Source organism: Colius striatus, chromosome 7 (assembly GCF_028858725.1).
Source record: "Colius striatus isolate bColStr4 chromosome 7, bColStr4.1.hap1, whole genome shotgun sequence".
Classification (NCBI taxonomy): Eukaryota; Metazoa; Chordata; class Aves; order Coliiformes; family Coliidae; genus Colius; species Colius striatus.
Window position 1 is genome coordinate 39240827 of NC_084765.1, and position 22923 is coordinate 39263749.

General features: G+C 38.0%; 1 protein-coding gene across 2 annotated transcripts in view; it reads left to right on the top strand.

Moving 5' to 3' along the window:
• FBN1 (fibrillin 1) overlaps positions 1 to 22923 on the top strand; it is a 156998-nt gene that overhangs the window by 44558 nt on the left and 89517 nt on the right. For both annotated transcript variants that reach the window (XM_061999182.1, XM_061999183.1), the window contains exons 6-8: positions 11312 to 11509; positions 14728 to 14853; positions 19252 to 19377. In XM_061999182.1, the coding sequence (XP_061855166.1) occupies positions 11312 to 11509; positions 14728 to 14853; positions 19252 to 19377 (450 nt within the window). The remainder of the gene's footprint in view (positions 1 to 11311; positions 11510 to 14727; positions 14854 to 19251; positions 19378 to 22923) is intronic.

A 22923-nucleotide genomic window follows, 5' to 3' on the forward strand; every position in this document is an offset into this window, starting at 1 on the left:
CCTACAAAACAAACAAGTCCTATAATAAGGAAGAAATGGAAATCTGTTAAGATTTAATAAGCTTTAATATTCATGTTCAAGAGAATCAAGCTGGTGACTGTTTCCTGGGTTTTAATGATTTGCCCCGTGTGTGGAGGCAGATGATATCTTAGGACCCAACATTCTCATCAACAGAAGAGATACTGGTTTCCAATGCTAAGGTAAAAAGAGATGTCCAACAGCAAGCATGCTGAATAAGAAAAGCCCAAGAGCATCAGCACAGATGCTGTTAAAAAGTTAGGAAATGTTAAACAGTATGCTAAGAATGTGAGACTGCTTGCATTTTGAGTAAAGACACAGAAAGTTTCCCATGTTTGCCAAAAGTAGTCATGGTAATTTGAAGACATTTTTTAAAAGATTTGCAATTGTTCTCAACTAATATCTTAAGTTAAAAAAGACAATAAAATGTGCTCTTCCTTACATCACTAACAAGAGAGTCAGCAAAGACCTTTCGCTCTTCTTGCCTGCAGCATGCAAGAAGAGAACCTGACCTCAAGTTTCATAATTGTCTATGGAGGATTCATCTCTTCTTTATTTTTTCTGTTTCAAGATACTTAATTATAATAGTTCTGCACTCCCTCACTGCTTGGGAAAATCAGACTTTTTGATGTAGTTTTAACAAAGAGTGATTCATTGCCAATTGTCATAAATAGTTTCTGTAATCATTAGATTAAAGATGCGATGGGTGCAGAAAGTCCTCGGTCTCTTGAGGCCAGTGATTCATTGACTGGGGGACAGTACCCATTAGTGCTAAGCAAAGAGAAGACACCTTCCCCCAAGAGGTCAATGAAGACAAGAATGACACTAGACTTTAAAGAAATAATGAGTTTACTTTCTTAAATACTAATATATCAGATGATTGGCACCTTGTTTCAGTAAATGTGGAGTTCTAGAATCTCTGTGTGTATCTTAGATTCTGATCATTCCCAATTAGCAATAGAGCAATTTAATGCTTTAGTAAATACTACAAGAAACTGTTGAAGAGAAAACTGTAGACTTACTGAAAACCTGTAAAATCCAAAGAAGACTAGAAGAGCTGAGAGACAGGGTCCATAGTAATATCTCTAAAATTGTATCTAAAAAATGAAGTAATGAAACACATGAGTGTTGGCATCTCATGTACTTCATATTGGTACATATAATATATATATTTGATAGAATTATACTTGCTTAGTTGAAAACACTTGTGAGTCAAGGTTCAATCATTTGCCTTCTTGGAAAGAGATGTTTTGGATGTCTAACAATAGGTATTGAGATAATTCCAGAATTATGGCATGTATTCTGTAACATTTCAACAGAGATACCATCAGACTTGTTCAGAGTTAAGGAGTGCATGTTATTACTGTGTTTATTTTTGGACCACAGTCTTAATGCAAATACCATATATGTAGTTCTGCAAAATGAGCCAGATTCTGGTCATGATTACTATGTACTACTGGTGTACACATAAGAGCGATGCCACAGTTTTGTTGAGGAAGGAATCTGATCCTGTAACACAGAGGGTTGCATGGTATTTCAATTAAAGTAGTTGATATGTTTTACCCTAGAGTTAGAAGTGAGGTACTAGCATTATTGTGCAATCATGAAATTAAATAATTGTTAAAATATTTCTGTGAAAATCAAAATACTCTCTGCTGTCATTGTTTTTCAGATATTTTTGTGTCCTTTTAGCCAGCTATTTACACCAGAAAACTCTGTGTCACAGCTTTACTCAAAAAGATCAGTGTTAGTTATTCCAAAGTGTTCAGGCTATTAAAAAAAAACCCCAAACATTATTTACATCCTATCTGTCATCGTTAATTGTTTCACTGAAAAAAACATGTCTATGTGAAGTATTCAGAATACAAAAACCTGGGCAAGTGCCTGTCTAAAGAAATTTGGCCAGGGAGCTGTCTGCCGTGTGGATAAGATCTTTATGGGAATGCAATCTGTGTGCCCTGTGCTTTTTTTCAGTGGAGGGTTTCTACCACCATAATTTTGCAGGAGTGCTCGTCGTTTTGGGTTATGGCAAAGAGGTAGTTTGCTGAGGACAAGCCAGATGATTCCTGGCAGTTGTTATAAAGGAGCAAGAAGAAATTGTTGATTGTTTTAATTACCTTGTTAAAGAGCCATCAGGACTTTGGAAATTCTGCTTTCTGTTAGGACCACAAAAGTTATTTGTCCAGGTGTCACTATGATATACTTACCAACACCCAGAATATTGTTATTGCACTTATTACCTTCCCTTTAAGTAATCCACATTGAAAGCAAGTTGAATTGTCTTCTCATCATTCCTGCTGTGTGTTTACTCATTGCATTTCACTTAGCTTGAGCAGTGAAATTGCCTCCCTTCCTTCCCCCTCACCTCCCCCTTTTTATTTATAACCCATTTTCAGTTCTGGACTGAGTTTCATTCTATTGCTCTGCAATTGTATCGTGTTTCATGACACTGCAGAGGAACATTTATATTTTAGGGAAAAAACACACGTTATTTCTAATGTATTGTACCACTCCTTCTCCTTTTAAGATGTGAGCAGTATCTCTTTAAATCCTGTGCGCTGCATTGGCTGAAAGCATTTTCCTTTTCTTTGTATGTTGTTCTATTTAATATACTGTAGGTCATTAGGATTTATTTTTTTTACAGAGTTTGCACTACTTTTGGGTAGTCTCAGTTATTTTACAGTCGGTGTCTTCTGGAGCCAAAGAGAAAAAAGTGTAGAGCTCATCTACTAGCTTTGTCTTTACCTTGCTATTTAGTAGTTAATACGTTGTGGTACGTCAAGAGAGTTTCTATAACGTGGCACTTCTTAAGAACTCTTTTTAAATAGTAGTAAGCCAACTTGTTCTTTTCAAGTGAAGCTTACAGAGTTCTTCGATTGAATCCGTTCTCCTTTATATCATCTGGTCTTGACAATAAAAATGTCACCAAAGTTTGTTACTTTTTTTTTTTTAACAAAAGTAGAGATGGAAATCAACTCAGAATTCGATTCACTGTTGCTAGCCTGTGAAAGAAATTGGAAAAATTACAATCTGCAAGGAAATGTTCCCTTTGTACCTTAAACAGCAAAGCAGGGTAGGTTAGAGTTTGTCAGGTAACTGATTATTCAGAAATGAGAAGTTATTCTGCATTTAGCCACATTGCTTACTGTTTTCTTCATCATGGAAAAGAATAAAATGTGGTAACAATTTTCTGTATTTGGACTGCTGCCTCACATAATTGGGAACAACAGAGCTAAAGCCTTGATTTTGGTGAAATGCTTAGTCTGCGTGTTGGATTAAAATGTGTGCAACAAATCACTCCAATTCTGTAATAATTTTTTGAACATTGTTTTATTTTATTACTGTTATGTTATTACTTTTCAGTTACAGACTTTGAGAACTGGGTCAGTTGTGAGAACAAAATTGGCATGAAAATGGTTGTATATTTGTTCTGGAAAATGGATTGCCAAGTTACTTTAGAAAATAACCAGCTGAATTGTTCTGTGCATCAAATGCAACTGATAATGTTAGTCTCACGCGGTTAGTAAGCTGTTACTTACAAGTCCTGTTCTTTAACTGGTATCCTAGGAAGGTTAGATAATATTTGCTAGATAGACATGTTAAACAGATCATCTGTGCAGAAATGGATTTGTGAAGCAGCTTACGGAATGGAAAATAAATTTAGGCTGAAGTGTGCCAGCAAGTCAATATATGAGAACAATTTGCAGCGAGGAAGAGTAAGGAAGACATGCAGAAATGGGGTCATCAGAATCGTGAACTAGAGGATAGTATTCCTGGGGCTGGATTATATGAGGCAATAACTAACTTTTGTGACCAACTAATACAGAATAAAGAGTTATGATACTAGTGGAAGTTATTTATTGCAAGTGTTAGATATGCTTCCATGGATGTTTTTTACTCTTGTTAAAATAATGAAAGGCAACTTGGAGCCGTGATCTCTTTGCAGCACAGCTGTGGTATTTTGAGACATTGCTGCTGCCAGATTTATACCCCTGCCAGAAACAGTGCCTGAACAGTTGCACTCTGAGCCTCTAGTTCCAGTGACATCTTAGCACTAGCCAGTGTTAAAGCTCAGCAGTTTGAGCTCTGTGCTGCACTGTGTGCTGAAACATTTTGGAAGGGGTCTTGTCAATATGTGAAGCCATCTCTGGCACTGGAAGGGAGCAGACAGAAGTGGTGTGGTGATAATTGCTTCACATACCACAGCTAAACCTACCAGACCTCATTGGTAAGAAGCATTAGACATTGTAGGAAATAAGTTTTAAAATGTTTTTGTTTTCTTTCCTTCTGAACACTCTCTGATATCTTTGCCATGTACTTTCCAGTGATGACACATTGGGATCTGACTGGAGTGAGTAATGGTGTCTGGCTTGGGGGAGGAGAAGACAGGCAGGCTTAACAGTGAGGAATTATTTAAGGAAATGGCCCATGAGGAAAAAAAGAATGTTGTGATTGGATGCATTTATCAACTGGCATTTCAGTGTCACCTGTGGATGGAGAATTATTGTGTCTGAGTTTTTGAATGGTTGGAAGTCAGTACATTGAGCTAACATGGGAATGTTGTGTGTCTGGTCTTGATTCAGTCCATGAGGTGCAACATGTCCCTGTTAGGAAAGACAGAGGTAAATAATAGTTATCCTGTTGGTTCCCGAGCATGGTCATTCATTTTTCTGACCATTAGTTAAAAGGCGCAAAGACTTCTATGCAAAACACGATTTCATGGTAGCCAAAAAGCAACTGAAAGGGCCATTTTGCAAGTGGAAATGGAGCCATAAGTGCATTGCTCTTCCTAATTTCTCTTGTACAATGGCACACAGCTTTGCAGTACTCTTTCAGGAGGGGTATATGTAATAAAGCGTTCTGTTCTCTGTCCTTATCAGGAGATTCTGGTATGCCTGAAAATACCTGTAATCACTTTGAGGACATTTGGATATTGAGCCTGAAATACTAAATCTTTGTGGTCTATAACTCTCTGTATTATGGTGATGGTTACTGCTACAGTTAGTTTGTTTATGCTGTGCTCTTGTGTAAGTTCTAAGACTCTATAATTCTTGGAATTTTACTGCAAAACTTCTCATTTCAGACGCAGCTCATCCTACCTCCTGAAATGAGGCACGTGGTGCTTTCTCTGTCATCTTTAAATGTATTGGTACCCTCTCTGAGGGGAGTGAAATGATTGCATTACAGTGATGTTTTTCCATTAACAGTATAGTTGTTTGTCTAGTGGGAGGCGTCGTATGGTTTCCAGTCATGTCAAGAAACATGCCTGTCTCAAAGAACTAAAATTTTAAGACTTGGAGTTTCTTACCATATCCATGCTGCCATTGTGTCACCATTCTGTGATTCTGGGATTTATTTCAGATTTTAGGTTGGGCTATCTGGTACACAGTTCTTCCATCCCTGGTTTTTAAACTCAGGAAAAGTTCTGTTTGTGCAAGCACACCTGAATCAACTTACGTAAATATGATTATATGTGTGTATTTTTATGATTCATTTAAGATTTTTCATTCATGGCTCAGTGAAAGCTAATTTTTAAACCAACTGTCTTTATCCCCGTTCCAAAAATGTAATTTGCTCTGTGTCATTCTCATATCATTCTTATTTGTGATACTTGAGTTGATACATTCCGAGTTCCCTTCTCCCCCATTAATTTTTCCCATATATAAGTATCCAGCCAGTGGACATTTCTGGAAACTCCTTTGGAAATCCCATCATCTGTTTTTCTAATCCTAATCCTACTTTTTCTAAAAAGTTATACTTAATCCAAATTTCCCCCCTCTATAAGAGGGATGTAATGTCTTTTTGTACATATAGCATCTCCCATTCCAGACCAGGGAAAGATGGAAGCTAGATTTCTTATACTGTACTGCACAGTGCTGCATTTTAATTACCCAGGATTATTTTTTCTGCTTGTATCTGCTTAATTACTAGTTCTCTCACCATGTGAAATTCCTCTTTGTATTTTAAGAGTGACATTGAAAACCAAAATTGCTGTGCATTTTTTTTCCCCCATTAAAAATACACATTTTGGATGCTTGAGAAAAAGTAATTACAATTTGCCTGAAGTGGTGTACTGTGTTTAAAAGAATCTGCTACTTGAAACTCAGGCCACCAGTCTTTTAGCTAGCATTATTATTTGACTGTGTGAGATCAGTTTCCAAAAGAGCATTCTCAGGTCCAACTGCTTGTGATTCTCTTTTCTGATGGCTGGCCAAGCAGTGGCATGGAATATCAAGTGCAGTGGATCACACATGAGCAGCACTGAGTAGGCTTCACAGAGACAAGCCTGAGTTTCTGCTCCTACAGTCTCAATTCCCATACTCCTCTTTTATCCCCAGTGGGTGAAAAATACAAACAACCAACACACCAAACTGCAGAAACAAAATTGCTGCTAGGCAGAAAACAAGTTGTAATAAAGATCAGCTTTAAGGTACTTCACTTGCCTTAGAGCCCTTTCTGACCTTTCATTCATTATTTGTATGAGAGTAGAATATTCCTTTCTTTCCCTTCTCCCCTGTACTAAAGAAAGGGAAAGCTGCCAGTTCGCATTGCTGGGAGGAGTTTCAGTTGCATGGCAGCCTCAGCTGCATTTAGGGATTCATGCAGAATGTACCCATGTGAAGTGCTAACAGCTAGGAGGAAGGCTTTCTCCCTCCAAGCATTGCTTGGTGTTTGCTGCTCAGCTGGCGAGCTGTGTGCTGTGTGCTGAGAGCTGGAAAAACACCTGTTTTACCATTGTCCACTTATTTATGATGTCAGGAGATGGCATGTTGCTGTTTCCAGTAGTGAGATCTTGATCATGATAAATGTTGGCTTGCTAAGGTCCCATTCTTTGACCTTTGCAGCCGTTTCATTCTGTCAACATCTGTAACAGGTGATTATCAATTTGCAAAATCAGGCTATTAATTTGAAACGTTAATAACTCTTTATAGGAAATGTATATGGAATGAATTTTGGAGGAAAGAATGACTGGAATTGCATCCAGTACCCTCGTACTAGCAAAATTGTTTAATCTATTTGAACTGCATTTTTAGATTACAAACTAAATTGTGTTTGAAAATAGACAGAGGTTAACATGAACTGAGGGCTTCAGATATGTATGTGGTGTCAAAAGTCTCGCATTATCCTAATGCTTGAAGTGTCTTTGGTGCTGTCCAGCATGACTTGAAACAATTATCATTATTTATTGCTGTGCATGGTTTTGATCAAAGCCTGCCAATACTGCATTTTTCAGCAGCCTCTCCGGTGCGTTTGGGAACATAAAGGATCTTCTTAGAGATAATGAAAATTATTTGATGATTGTGGCTGGAACAGAAATGAGCTCTAGATCAAAATGCAGCTTGATTCTTTCATGCAGAATTAGTAAGCTGGATTCTTGCATGGTATAAACCTCATCCTATTGCCCTCTTGCTCTTTTTGATGGTGTATGAATTCAGTGGAGTTTTACAGTTTCTGTCATCTTCGCAGTCGTGGAATTATTCCTTATCAAAATAGCTGAGTAGTATGTAAAGAAGCAGATAACACTGTCAGATAAGCGTGACTAATGACTTACTAAAGGCTGCTTGTACATGCTGAAATTTGCCTTGTAAGTGACTTAAACATTTGAATTATCAGTTGCACATCTTTAAAAAACATTTCAATAAAATAATTTGAAGTCTCAAAATTCTTAAGTTAAAATGGAATTACTTTTGGATAAAAAACAAAACAACTTTTGTGGCTCTATTTTGCCCCTTTTTCTCTTTTCAACTCCTGATTGGTCATTTGGAATCTTGTGTTTGAGCTTTACTCAATTAAGTAGTTTGAGTAATCTCAAATGACACAAGCATACAGGGAAACTTTTTTTCATTAGAAAATAAAGATTGAGGTTTTAAGCTTATAACCCAAGTGAATGCCTTGTGACATAAACTCTAGGTTTCCTGCATCTTCCAAAATCAGCATAATTCATAAAAACAAAGACCTTCAAAGAAGGTGACGTAACTCAAGGAAATCACTTTCCTTATGGTATTACTCTCTGTTTGTTTTGTTGTCATGTTAGTGGAATCCTATTTCCTTCTCATAGGTCGTGAAATGTGTCACAAAATGTTAAACTCACTTAAAAATGCTTTAATTTTAGAGCTCTTTTTATTAAACCTGTGTACAAAAAAAGGACTTAAAATGTGAATTTGTCTGTGGCCATAGGTCAGTGTGTACATCTAAATGAACTTTTTCTTATGCACTTTCTGAACGTTGGAATTTTTCATTCAGAATGGAAAAGAAAATCATACTAATGAAAAGATGAAAGACTGTACTTGAGAAAATAGAAGGAAAACTGTAATCAGCAGAAAGCTGAGGGTCGAGAATAAAATTTATCAAGACAAAAGATTAGGTGAAAGTAAAGTCTGCAATTCTTCATGATAAAGTGCTATGAACTTGGATGATAACAAATAGGAGCTGTATTTGCTTGGTTTTGAGTGCATATTTGATCTACTTGTTGTTACTGAAAGCCCGTGGAAAGATTTGCATGATTACAAAGTTGACTTCATTGGGTTGACCAGATTTTTAAGTCATATTAGCCATTGCTAAGTCATTTATAGCTCGAAAGCAAACAATCGTAAATGCTGATCCATTCATATCCTACCATAAAATACAAGATGGGTTATTCACTACTGTCTGGTGCATGCTTCCCACTGCAACAGAGAACAAAATGACTCCTTTTTAAACTGTCGATATATAAATGGCATAATCTACAATGAGGGATTTCATTCTGAGGAGGTACACTGGAGACTTCCTGTTGCTGACACAAAACTGTGGTGTTTCCAAAGAAATTGATGTCTATTATCTTAACATGAGGAGTTTTAATATTGGGAGTTTTGCATACAGTAAAGTGTGCGTTTGGTTTTTGCTCAAGAATGAAGAATTGATCTAGGAATGAAATTTTTTTCATTGATAAGTATAATGGACTTATTTGTCTTCATTTGTGTGTTGAAGGAATAAGGCAAACGTAGTAATGTTTGGTTTTGTACTACATATTTCCAAAACAGCGTTTCTACAATGAGAAATGAGAAAGAAAGCAATGTAAGCTTTGACAAAAGCAAAACAAGCCTGTCTAACTAGGAAAATGAAAGCAGTTAAATGCTTAAAAATGAGAAAAGTCAATAAAAGCTGTAGTGGAGAGAGTTCAGTGCAGGGCCACAAAGATGATAAAGGGAGTGGAGCATCTTCCTTATGATGAAAGGCTGAGGGACCTGGGACTCTTCAGTTTGGAGAAGGCTGATCTCATGTTTACAAACACATAAAGGGTGGGTATTGGGAGGATGGAGCCAGTCTCTTCTCAGTGATGGCCAATGACAGGACAAGGGGCAATGGTTACAAGCTGGAACATAAGAGGTTCCAAAGAAACATAATGAAGAACTTCTTTACTGTGAGGATGATGGAGCACTGGAACAGGCTACCCAGATGGGTTGTGTAGTCTCCTCTAGAGACATTCAAAACCCACCTGGATGAGTTCCTGTGTTGCCTACTCTAGGTGTTTCTGCTCTGGCAGGGGGGTTGGACTAGATGATCTTTTGAGGTCCCTTCCAACACTTAATGTTCCATGATTTTGTGAATGAGGAATGTGAAGGAACACAATGACAAAAACCAAGACAAAAAAGTTAAAGTGATGAAAAGATGTTAAATAACCAAGGTTAAGAGAGATGTTATCAGATATTCCAACCCTTTTCTTCAGACTAACAGAATTGCTGGGTAAGAGGAGGGGGAAGTGTTCAGTATATATAGCTGTACTATTGGGTGGGGATAGGACAGGAATTACATTTTTGCAATGTGATAGCATTTCAGAATGATGTTAAATAATATCTGCATTTACATATGTTTATACAGCTAATCAGCTCCAAGGAAACTAGAGCTAGCTAAAGGGTTCTTAGAGCATGCAGGTTAATTCTCCATAAATCTGGAAATATAGGACAAATTAATGTTGTTATAAATATTTTGAAAGGAAAACAGATGATCTTGGTGATTATAGATCTGTTAAAGAGACACAAGATAGGATAGCAATTATAGCATGCAATACACAGCTAATGACAATTAAATGGTATTTAGTGTCATTCAGTATAAAGTCTTTGAAATTAACTTGATATCCTTTCTGAGAAGATCACGTTTAATGGATGAAGATAACAGTAACAATATAGCACCATCCTATAGCTTACAGGACTTCTGTAAGCAATCTTATTTGTTGTATCAAAGAGTGGCTTGATTAATCATCAGAATTACAGCACACGGACATGGCATCCCTGCATTGGAATGAAAATATGGTAGATTTCAAGGTGCATCTGGTGTGGGGAGATGGGGCAGACAGGAAAGGCCCCATTCTTACTTCTGCCTTATTTAACACTTTTTATCGGTGGTTTACTGGAAACATACTATTGTAAATAAAATTCAGAAGTGGCATGAATGACAGAATTGCTGATTAGAGGAATTTATAACGTCATGACCGTAATGCAGTGTGGATTACTTAGTGACCTTAGCTGAGGCACGTGGTAACTATTGCAGTACAGACAAACATCAAGTTCATAATTTGCTGGCGATGCTTACAGGATGCTGGACTCCATCCTGGTGCACTGTGACAAAAAACCATTTCAGGGTCACTTGTGAAGAATTAGCTGGAGTGTGCACCCTGGATGTACAGCAGACAGCAGGAGTTGGCAGTACCACTGTTTGGTTTTTGCCCATGGAGAATGAAACAAAATAAAGCCTACTAGTATTTTATTAAGATCTTAGTTTAATTCTCTCTGTTTGCTAAGTGACCTGTCCTACCATAAACAAATCAAAGCAGATGTATTCCACATGCCCTGTGTTCAGCTGTAGGCAAAGCTTACCCACATATCTGGTACAGCATATGCCTGAATTACAGGGAAAACTGTCCTCAAGAAACTTCCTGCAGTATGTGGTCTTGGGAGTCTTTTGAAAACACCACTTGTGGAAGTAAACATATCCTAACACTTCTATCAGTAATATTATAATTAACATGCTGAGTATTTAAAACAAACTGTTGAAGTGACTCCCCAGAGAGTGTTACTTAGGGAATAAAACAAGCAGCAAAAGGGACCCACAGAATCTTAACTATGTTATACTCATGGTAAAATAGAGTTGCTTATTTTCAACAGAGTTGAATTAGAAGAAAACTTGAAAAGTTGTTGGGCTGGTGGGCAATTTGTGTGGAGAAGACTTGCCTACATGTGCTGTTGTTTTGCTTTACTGTGAGTTTTGTTGTGCATTTTTATTGTGATGCTGATGAGGTTTTCTGTCTTTGGTGCAGATTACAGGACTGGCCCTTGCTTCACTTTGGTAACCAACCAGATGTGCCAGGGACAGCTCAGTGGAATAGTCTGCACAAAAACTCTTTGCTGTGCAACAGTTGGGAGAGCGTGGGGCCACCCATGTGAAATGTGTCCTGCCCAGCCTCATCCCTGCCGCCGAGGCTTCATTCCAAACATTCGAACTGGGGCCTGTCAAGGTAAGTTAGCAGCAAAGCTTCTCCAAAAGCTGCTGAAATTGTTAGTGTTAATCTTAATTGAGTTACACTGCTGTGAGTAACCTATCCTAAGCCATTCTCGGCTATATGTGTGAAGAATGGAAAAACATTGTCAGATGCATTACTTCACCACGCAGTGAGTGCCCGATGTTCAAGTGAGTACATTAGTAACTTAGGTCATGTGAGAGCAGCCAGCATCCTAATGAATTTCTCCCTGCCAACAGCCCTTTCCCTTGGTTCTGTAATCGTGTTTTTCTGCTTGTACCACTTGATCATCCTGCAGAGAAACGAATTCCGTTTCACTCAAAGCATGCAAAAATCAATCTGTGGCAACACTGCTCCATTTATCTGGTGTGGGGTTTTTTTAGCTAAAATCTGTTGATTTTGGAGTCATCTTGGGTGTCTTATCTCTCAAGCTGCACTGCTTCAACCTGGAGAAAAGGGCCTGTCGTGCCATTTGAAATGCTCTGTTATATATTTTATACAATTTTGGAAATGCATTTGTTTCAAATCGTAAAATCCACCCAGATGTTGCTTACTTCTTTCAGAGCATGCCTTACCATAGAAAGTCCTTACACTGCTTTTGGCTTTTATTCTAATACTTCCAGCTGTATAAATTCTTTTATTGTCTGGATGTCTGGCAGGAAACAGGAGAAAGTTAACAGGGGCAGCTATGTATTAAACTGATGTGGATTATACATTCCCAGGACCATATCTTTGGGGCTAGTTTATTTCAATCTGTCTAACATTTTCTAGTAAGTTACAATATTTTTGAAAATAGGGGAGATAAAGATTATAAATCTGAGAGTAATTTTAATTAATCATGAAATTCCTATGAAAGACTTCAAGGCATTCCATTGCATTAAAACTGTAGATATCTTCTGTCACAGGCCAAGTCCTAGTTGGTGTCTGCAGACAGGCACAATGAACTTTAAGATGGGCATGTTTGTTTATGTCGCATAATGTTCACATATTTTGACCTCAGCCAATTCTGTTCTCCCTCTCACTGTAAGGGTCAGAACTAAATTGTGCAGAAGTCTGTGAATCTAGGTTCTGGACGCTTCTGAAATCTTATGTGCATAAAGATGTAGCTCACATCCCTGAACTTGTGCCACAGCTAGTTATATCCCTCTCGTTGGTGTCATGGAAAAGCTGCAGCGACCTCTCCAATGGGTTTGTGCAGTTTGGAGAAAGGCTACTTCTGCTGCCACTGCACATTGCTTAGCATGCAGCTTACACTTAGGCTAATCTGTATGTGGTGCCAACACAGTTTTGGCCCTGTATGTTTGGCTTGTCCTTTCCAGTTTTCCCTTCTCTTGTAATGTGTTCATAATTTCAACAGATCTGCTATGGAACCACATATAAGCTTTATTTTTCATGCAGTTGTACTAAATCCAGTCCTTTTGAAATCAGATAACATCCATTCAGATTGAAGACATTTCAGGGATTTCACATCCATATTCAATCTAAATAAAGAAAAGCAGGTTAAATAAAATCCAGGTTCTCTGGAGAGAAAAAGGAACGGTTATTGTGTGGAGGAGTCAGAAAAAATGAAACAAGAGGAGAGGGCAAGTTTATTTAAAAACAGTTAAATTAGTGTCACAGCTGAGATTTTTAAAGGTACAAATGAGGAAAATGAAAGCCAAAAGGTGGGATTTTGAAGTGGACATCGTGACTCGGGAGCATGACTTTAAATTTTTTAATCTTTTTTTTTTTAAAGTCGGTACAGTGCCATGAACTCTGTCTGATTGCTGTTGCTAAAGCACAGCACATTGCTGTAGCTTGAGGCCCAGCGGCAGTGTGACTGTGTGGAGGGTGCTGAGGCTGTGCTAGCTCTCTGTGCCTCCCAGCACAGCAGTTAGCCCAGGCACAGCACTGCTTTCGCTGTGTTGCAGTGCACTCCCTGACGCTGTTCAGGCGGCCAGGAGAATCTTTACGTAACACTCTGTGATGTGGTACAGATATGCCCCTTGGCCTTCCTCAAACTTCCTACTTGTGGCTCCCAGGGAAATTGCCTCTTGGCCTTTTGTACAGACATAGTACTTTGCTTTTCAGACTACAAGACACATCACAGCTGGCTCTCTGGAATTTATAAAGGGAGATTTGGAGGTGTCATCTCCTTCAGCTTGTGTCCCTGCGTTGAAACCAATCCTAGTGTCAAGTCCAATAATTCAAGAAACTGGGTTGTACCAGCAGCAGCTGGTACTCCTGGGGGGGATGGGGAAGCACAGGCATTTGAGTCAGAGAGTGGCTATTTACTCCCAAACACAGGGTGCAGTGTGGACACAGCAGCCCCTGGGGACTGTGAGCCAGACCTCCACTGTCTCCTGTTGCAATGCTGCTCCTCCTCTCATCTCTTTTCTCTAGCTGTTGCTAAGCCATAGGAACACTAAGCCGTAGCTGAGTGACAACACACGTTGTTGTGCTAAAAGAGCTGTGAGGCCAGAAAATGGGGCCTCTTGAAAATGTTTGCCATGAGCTTCCTCCCTAGCCTATGATACCATCTTTGGTGTTTAATTTTCTTGAGTGAAAAAATTAAAATCAGAGAGATTTTAATCTCTCTCCCTCCAAAACTATGGATACCTAAGCAAGTCATTAATAGTTCCTCCCAAGTCATTAATTATGGCTAAGAAACTTCTTGAGTCAAATACTAACCACAGCCTAAGGTCACTGGTGCTGATCTTAATGGACTGACGAGTTGATTTCCATCAATAATAACTCTGCAGTTCCCAATTGCCCCTCCATGCATGTTGCACGCTGCTGCTCCATGGCTCCTGCATGTATGTGCTGGTGGGCTATGCAGTGTATGCAGTTGCCAAGATTTTCAGGGACACAAGTGATTTTGGGTGCTCAGCTTCAGACACTTTAAAGGAACATAGGTTTTGGCAGGCTGTGTTCACTGCACACCATTCCCCAGATGTTTTGGAAAAACAAAGCAATAGCAGTTAGATGTTTAAAGTCTGTAACAATAATAACCATGTGATTTCTTGCAGAAAATATTTAGAGTACTGTACTTAATCATACTTTGCATAGAGTAATTACAAAATTAGTGTCTGTCTTTGCAAGCAAGTATCAAAATATTATGATGGGTAAAGAATGGATTTAGGCATATTTACTTTAATATCTATGTAGATAAATGATTATGGCTGTTCTTGAGAAATGAATTAAAAGTGGATGTTTTTTCCTTTTTTATATGATAGATGTGGATGAATGCCAAGCCATCCCTGGGATCTGTCAAGGGGGAAATTGCATTAATACTGTTGGATCTTTTGAGTGCAAATGCCCAGCTGGACACAAGTTTAATGAAGTGACACAAAAATGTGACGGTAAGAACTTTTAGAACTTTCTGCTGAAATAAAGGGGTAGAAGTCTTCTTTTTGGGACCAACTTTGTTTAGAACCTTTCAGTAAACTTTCCAGTCTCTTTGCCTTGAATATGCAAATAGCATTCTTCACAACAAATACAAATAATGGTCCTTTCTCCTTCTAAACCAGAGAATCTTAAATATTAGCCCTGCAGCTTTTTCCAGCTTTTGATTCACATAACATTTTACAGACTTAAAGGTACATCTGAAACAAATTATATGTTAAAACTAAAAATACTTTTTAACCAATATGTTGCTTTAGAAATGCTTGAGGCACATGTCTCTTTGTGGATCTTTTAACCAAAAAGTGTAAATGGCTGAAAGGTTCAACACATTCCCGTCTACTCAGGTAAACTGCATTTAACATTAGTAGGAGTTTGACACTGCTGAGTGAAGACTGCAGGGCTATGCTGTAAATTCATCCTTACAGTTGCACGTGTTAAAGAAGGAGAAACGTGTTACCTTTCCTTATTGGTCATCTTATTTTGTGAGTACAACAGTTGCTGGTTATTAGGGTGGAAATTTGCAGTGTGTGGTTATGATTTCTTGGTAATTTTTAACTGAAATTTGCTAGTATTTTTTTTTCTCTTTAATAAAATAATCAGGCATAGATGTCTCCTTTGCTTTAAGAGAATTTTGGCTACATAAGGAACATAATACTAAAATGTGTCAGTTGCACAGCTTTCATTATTCTTCTTTACAAATAATATTTAAACTCTTCCAACTGATTCTTCCTTCAGTCATTAGACAAAAATAAAATGAATTTGAGCAGACACATTTCACAAGTGGTTAGTGATTTTGGAGTGCCAGTTTTCAATACCGCAAAGGTGTGTAATTCTTGAGTAAGGTGTACATCCACCAACCTTTCTTGCATCAAGTGCCTTTTAAGTAAGCACTTGAAAACTTTTAGTCATTTTGGGAGAATTATGACTTATTCTTTCAAAAGATTAATCGTTATTTCAAGCAAAAGTTTATAATTTAATTACAGGTTAGGGACAGCAGTTTCAGAAGGGTTTGTACACAGCATGGTTTTTGTATTGACTGCCAATGGCTTTGGCAGAAAGTAACCCACATTTAGCGTAGAACAACATTGCAAGTGTTTCCTTCTGTAGACAAAATACCAAGAACATGGTCCATAGGAAATACTGAACATGTGCCTTGTTGAGTATTAGCACTTCAAAAACTGAGAACTGTAGACTTGCATAGGCTGCATGGTATAAACATTCATATGGTATTTTTCAATTGCTGAGTCATGTAAACAAAGAAACCCCAAACAAGGAACAAAAAACCCTAAGCAACCACCACCTTCAGAGCCTGCATTTGGTAATAGTTGAAGGACTGGTCCCAAGAACCTGGGATAGCTTGGTTCATTCCCAAATCTTGCCACAAATTTCCTTCCCCATCTTGTGAAATCCTATTGGAGTGATAGCTTGGCTGGAAATTTAGGATGAAGTTTTCTTTCCTCAGTTCCATAGCTATAGATTTTGTAATCTCAGACAACAGAGACTTACTTCCAGTACGTCTTCATATTGCATGTACCAAACAATTTTAGTCAAAGCTGTGTTTGTAACAGTACGATTCAAAGAAATAAAAGTAGCACCCTTACATCTGCAGCATGAAATGGGACAGTGATTCAACAGTTGAGAATGTAATCATGTAACAACATAAAGTCTATTCTGCTTTTTGAAATTTTCCTTTGAAGTTGAAACCTCCAATGTAAGACAAGCTATTTGCCTTATAGGAATTAATTGTAACTAATTCTGATGTGTAATAATCAACATCTGATCGTGTACTTGATTTAACTTCTTATCCAACAAATAAAACTTCTGGAAGCTGTAATGCGTCCTTAGTCACTGATTAGGAGAACTGGGTGCTACTTGCTGAATTACCTGTACTGTTTTTTCAGTATATCCTCATTAAAATAAGGTCATGATAGAAAGCATCAGGTACAGTGAGACAACGCAATAGGATGGGAAATGAGGTGTGATGGCCAAAGTTCTTTTTATTAGTGTAGCTACTGGAAAACTGTATTTTAAATATTTTGTTATTTTGCTGCTTCATGGAACCATTCCTCTCCTAGTTGCATTAATGCTGAGGTAAATACTTTTTTTTGTAATGACTGGAGAGAGTAGCTTTCCCTGGAGTGACACATCTGCAAGTATGTCAAGTATACTTACCTTTATAAAACTTGCATACTTAGCAACGACAATGTTGCTTATGTGAATGTCAACACTAATATAAATAGTGAAATACTGTTTGGGTTAGGCTCAACCCTAAAATAAAGAGTGATGCTTTTGCTTTTAAAAAGGTCAGACTCTGTGTAAACAGTGGCAACGCTGACTTTAAGATAAACATTGGTGAATTTGAGTCAGAAAATGCTTGAATCTGATCCATTTACGACTGCATTTTTCTCTGTTAATTAAGGGCTTTATTCAGACCAAAATGCAATTTCCACATTTTTTGTCACTGAGAGTTTTGGGACTCCTGTGGAGTATAATCCTGGAACAGGAGCCAGAAGTCTCTTAGCAGTGCTCCCAGGGCACTCGGACTTGAGGCTTTGGCAAAACCCTCCAAGTAGCACAGCATAAAACGTCACACCCCTCTCACACACCCAAGCAAGGAATGTGACCTACATCATGACAGCTAGCAAGATGCTGAGGAAGAATGCGTGCACAGGGGGCCCAAGGCCCCACATCACTTAGGATAGGTCGGTCTGCAAGGTCTGGTCATCTGGATGCCGTCCCATCCCTCTGCTCATTTCCCACAAAGGCAAGAGGCCACATAGGTGTTAGAGCATCCAGTGCTTTAACTATGGGAAAAGAAATTGGTAATTTTTATATGACTGAATTTTTGTAATACTGTCTTCACAGGAGAAGTAGAACAGAGATCTTTTCTACTTGGTAAAATGGTCATTAACTGTCCTGTGGGACTTTGGGTGTTCCCTCATCTGTTCAGGCCAAATTCCAATTTAGGCGTTACATTTAAGGACTATGATATTATTCACTCCTTTCCTTGGCGTGTTGGGTGGTGTTGCAAGTATTTCATCTCAGAAATGTTTGTGGTTGGTGAAATCATTCTAACAGCCATGTGTCTATCTGTAGATCTCTGGAGGAGAGGTTGTACAGGGTCCTGTGATGCCATTATTTCTGGCCGAATTCTCCCTGTTGGGAGAGCAACTGGGTGATTGTAGATGGCTGTGACAGGCAGCTGTTATTGTTTTGATGGTTCTTCTTGTGGGCACCTTGGAAAAAAGCAAGCTGATTTTTAAGCTCAGCTGGACTCCAGGTTCCTAGAAGATGAGAGCACTGCTAAGCAGATACATCTGCACTGTTAAGACAGTCACTGGAAACCAAGGGGAAAGTAACTACACCTCACAGACAGGCTGCTGATGGTAATTAAGGAGCAAGTGGGGCTTGAATAGGTTGTTATTTACATGGCTGTAGCTAACATAAACTCCCAGCTGTGGAAGAAACCCTTTCATGTTCCTTCTGTTCATGTGTGCAGCTATGATCAGGCACAGGAAGGTATTTATTAAGTTTTTTTTTCTGCAGACTTTAATTTTTTTTCTGCATTGAACCAGTACTGATGGTGTAATGTATTAACTGAGATTTGCTAGTGAAGATAGTCATTCTATGGACTTATAAATCTAGGGGGAATTATAGACATTGCCTGACTTCTACAATAGATGGTTCATTTACTGTCTAGAAATCTGCTGAAACTTCACAACACTCATTCTGAAAAGGTAATTTTTATTGCCTAAAGTCATCTTTTGATCTATAATCCTGCTAGACTGCATTAGTTAAACAGTATCTAGCTACTCAGTACTTTTAAATGGGAAATTTCCAAGAAAAACCTAAGTGCAGTAAAAAGCATGGATAGTTCAGTAGGTAGTATACTCCCCTTTGAGTTAACCATTGTTATCAGTGTGGTGCCAGGAGATACTGTAGTGCTGGAGTTGATCTTGTGACATAATGGTTAAGCTCCTGATCACTATGGTCATTACAGAACCCACCACAGACTTCTTGTGTGAAGCACTCAGACTGATGAGGTCATGGTTTACTCACAATTAGTAAATCCCCTCTGCAGTTTAAGATTTTCATCCATTGTTATTAAGCAGTAAAACAAACTGGCTTTTTGCAACTTACAGATACGTTATTTCCTTGGGTGTTTTTTCAGTTTTGTTTATGGGATGCCTAACAAAAGATCCTGATTCAAATCTGCTGGTTATGCCCCTAGTACCTAAGTATGGAGGAGTCTCAGACCACACTGAATTTGATCGTTGATTCTAATTATAAAATACCTATTCTTGTGCCAGAACTAATTTAGCTAACCTACCCCTGCTTCTCTTTTTGCCTTGAAGATATTGATGAATGCAGCACAATTCCTGGAATCTGTGATGGAGGAGAGTGTTCAAACACAGTTAGCAGTTACTTCTGCAAGTGTCCCCCAGGGTTTTATACAGCTCCTGATGGCTTAAAGTGCATAGGTGAGTGGAATTCTATTAATAACAAGCCAATAGGTGTTGTGAACATTGATGAATAACATTCATGCATATCTTTAATGTCAAAGAAGATGTTGTCATTTTGTATTTCACTTGATATAATTAGCAGGATTTTTATTTTTCCCATTTAGAAATTATTTGTGCTTTAAGGATGTTTTTCTAGTCCTCTTAGTTTTTGACTTCTCTAAGGAACATTTTTTATTTGTATTGTTTTGAATTTTTAAAAAAGGTTCCCAATATCTATTGCATTTTTAGTAGTCATCATTTTGGATATACATTTTGGCTTTTCAAGAAATACTTTTAATTCATTTTTATCTCAGCTTGTCTACATTTTCCCTTTGAAAAGTTAAAAATGTATTGCTGTCCCATTTATCTCCTTTGTAAGCTGAGTTGGAGTAATATGAGGCAGCATATGGCATAGTAGTGAACTGTATTCAGAAAAACATGCACAAAATCATAGAATCATAGAATGATAGGGGCTGGAAGGGACCTTTAAAGATCATCTAGTCCAACCCCCCTGCAGAAGCAGGTGCACCTAGATCAGGTCGCAAATAATAAGTAACAGTGTACCAGAAACATATTTCAACTTGTAATCTTGCTGTCTTTTTTTAAAATGGAAATAAATCATGTATCTATAGGTATTCTGAAATGAGTTTTGCATTTGCAGGTTGTGTTTCTTCTTTCCCTCTTTGTTGTGACCTTCCTTTCGATTTTCTTACTGTGGTTTTTCTATTATGCCGTATTTGATGCCTTGAAATAGATAGAACTTCTTTAACACATCTCCTTGATCTTATGTTTGTCTTTGTATTATTCCATGTTACTTTCACTCATTTAGAAAGCAAATATGTTTGAGAAAGAAGGTAATTAACCAAACTGCTTTTTTTCCTTTAAGTGTTACGACCTTAACGCAGATAATTTTCACTAAAGGGAGCAGTGTGATAAGATGGGTGTAGGACATTTGTATCTGCCTTCATTATGTTGATGATTTGGCAGTGCTGTCCTTTCAGGGTTTAACTGTGGCAGAGGAGAACCTGTCTTCTAAAGGCCACATGAGGAGCAAAAGGACTGTGTGAATTAAATGACTGCCAGTGCAGCAGTGCCAAAGCTGTCAAAGAGTAGCATTAGCACTTGCTGCTTCTGAGAAGCATATGGCCTGCTCTGAGGCAGATCAAGTATTCAATTATTTGTGATTAATTTTGAGCAACTATTGTCATTTGAGAATCAAAAATAAAGAGGTTTGTTGCCTCAGTTTTGGCTTGTTAATTTAAAGACTCATACACAGTGCCAGCAATAGGCTCAGGAGAGCTCACCATCTTGCATTTTACTTTTTATAGTTGTTGCTCAGTCTGAACTGCCCACCACCCATGTTATATTTCTGCAGTTTTCCAGCCTTTTTTACCCACTGTATTTGCAGGTTGAAATAGTTCAGCTAAAGAACTGAGTATTTAAATGATGACAGACTGTGTTAAGTAATATGCCAGACTATGAGCCATCATTAACATTTTGGCTTTGTGTCCAAGGCAAAACGTACTTAGTGGGAGGCACTATTCAGATATTTTGGATTCACGTCTAATATGCAGACTGCACACTTGCCATATTAACAAGGACAGAGCCCAAATCTGTATTTGAGATAGGCAAAACGTGTAACCTTGATTTAATAACAACATGCCTGTCTTAAGTGGAAAGTGTCAGCTGAATGTGTCTGTTCTGTTAGAGATGAGGAAGTGCTTCTGAGAAATGTACCCGTTTTGGGACTCAAGCTGAGCAGCCTTGGAGTCAAACATCCAAAGGAAGAACCATTACTACAAACCTTATAAATCAGAACAGATAAAGCAAAAATACTATCTCTTACAGCTGAAGAGCAGAAACAAGAGTAGAACATCTCAACCTAAGCACAAGAAGAGTGCTATGAAGAAAGCTGCTAGCCCATACTTCCAGCTGACATAAATTCATTTACTCATTGTTACCTCTCAATGCTTTTTTTTGCTTTGTTTTTTTTGAAGAGACACGTTTTTCTTGAAAGTTATGTTCACTGTGATTTTTTTCCTTTTCAAAATAAAGTGTTTTTTTAGTGAAAATCTTAAAATACGAGCAACTAAAACAGTAAAAAAGTTGTTTCCTGCTGTTCTTGCCCTTATTTGTGCATTTTACCATTTGGAACAGAAAATGAAACAGCAAAAAAGAAAAAGAAAGGAATTCCTTGTGATTAGGAATATGGAAATAGTTGGCATTTTTCTCACACACTTATTACCTTTTTCTGAAAAGGGGTTTTTTATAAGCTCTTGCACCTGTAGGTGAACCAAGGTGTTTGCTATATATTTACCTTTTCATGGCACACTCTATGCTTGCACAGATTGTGTGTAAATATCGTTTCCAGTTTTACCTATTATTGCTTTAGAATGGTTCAGAACTCGATACTGACAAAAACTAAGAAGGATGAATTACAGAGGATGATGATAGGCTCTGTTAGAGCTTTCCTTACCATCCACCCCACCATCACACCAGGCATCTGAATATCTCTCCATGGATACTGGAGAACAGTTTCCTCTCTGGGTAACTGCATCAGAACTTTATTTGATTTTTAAAGTAGTAGATTAAAGAGTGTATGTGTTTGGCAGTTTAGTTGAGTAGCAGGAGAAAATGGAGGACCAGTAACAGAACTGAGTAGATTATTTCTTTTCTTCATTTCAAATTTCACTTATATGATTATATGAATGAACTAACTAAGGATTGAAAGCAAAGGCCAACTGACTCTTTTAGCTGTATTTCCAGTAATATCCATGTTCAGGGTTCCAGCTAATAAAAGGCAGAACCAACACAGGCTCTCCCAACATATCACTTCATATCAATTTCCTCAAAACAGTAAGAAAATTTTATCCATTAGAATAGATATTAAACTTTGGAAAGCACTGTTATTAGACAGATGAATCAACCATGCCCTGGATAACGAAGATATTGTTTCTTTGGGGAATGGTGTCTCCCGTTGTAAAGTTGTATCAGCAAGTTTCCCTCTACATTTTGACAGTAAAGTTTCTGACAGCAAGTTTTTTAGAAACAGACTTGATCTGGTTTATTGTGCAGCATCAAATCATACCACAGCTTATATTGAGTTTGACATAATGTGACATAGTGCGAAACAATTGCTCAGAGCTTCAGATTGTATCAAAGGATTTTTTATTTTGCTCCCATCCACATTTTCTCTAAACTGGGGGATTTCTTTGCAGTGTTGTTAGAGCTGAGCATATGAAATTTGGGTACAGGCCGTTCTTTGTACAGCACGTGCTTATTTCAGACAGGAAGCCAGCACATCTCCATAAACAATGTGATGGCACTGGTTAAAGCTGTGTTGCTCTTTCTTGCCTGCAAGCCCATATCTTGTCCAATCACTACATACTTCAGCTGGGGAAGCCGTGACTAATGAAAAATGAATTAATGCTTTGAGAGCTGTAATGCTGTGAGTTTATCGCTGTACATCTGTGGTTTTCAAATGAAGGCTTAAACGAAATTGATCTGGTACCATCGTTAATAGAG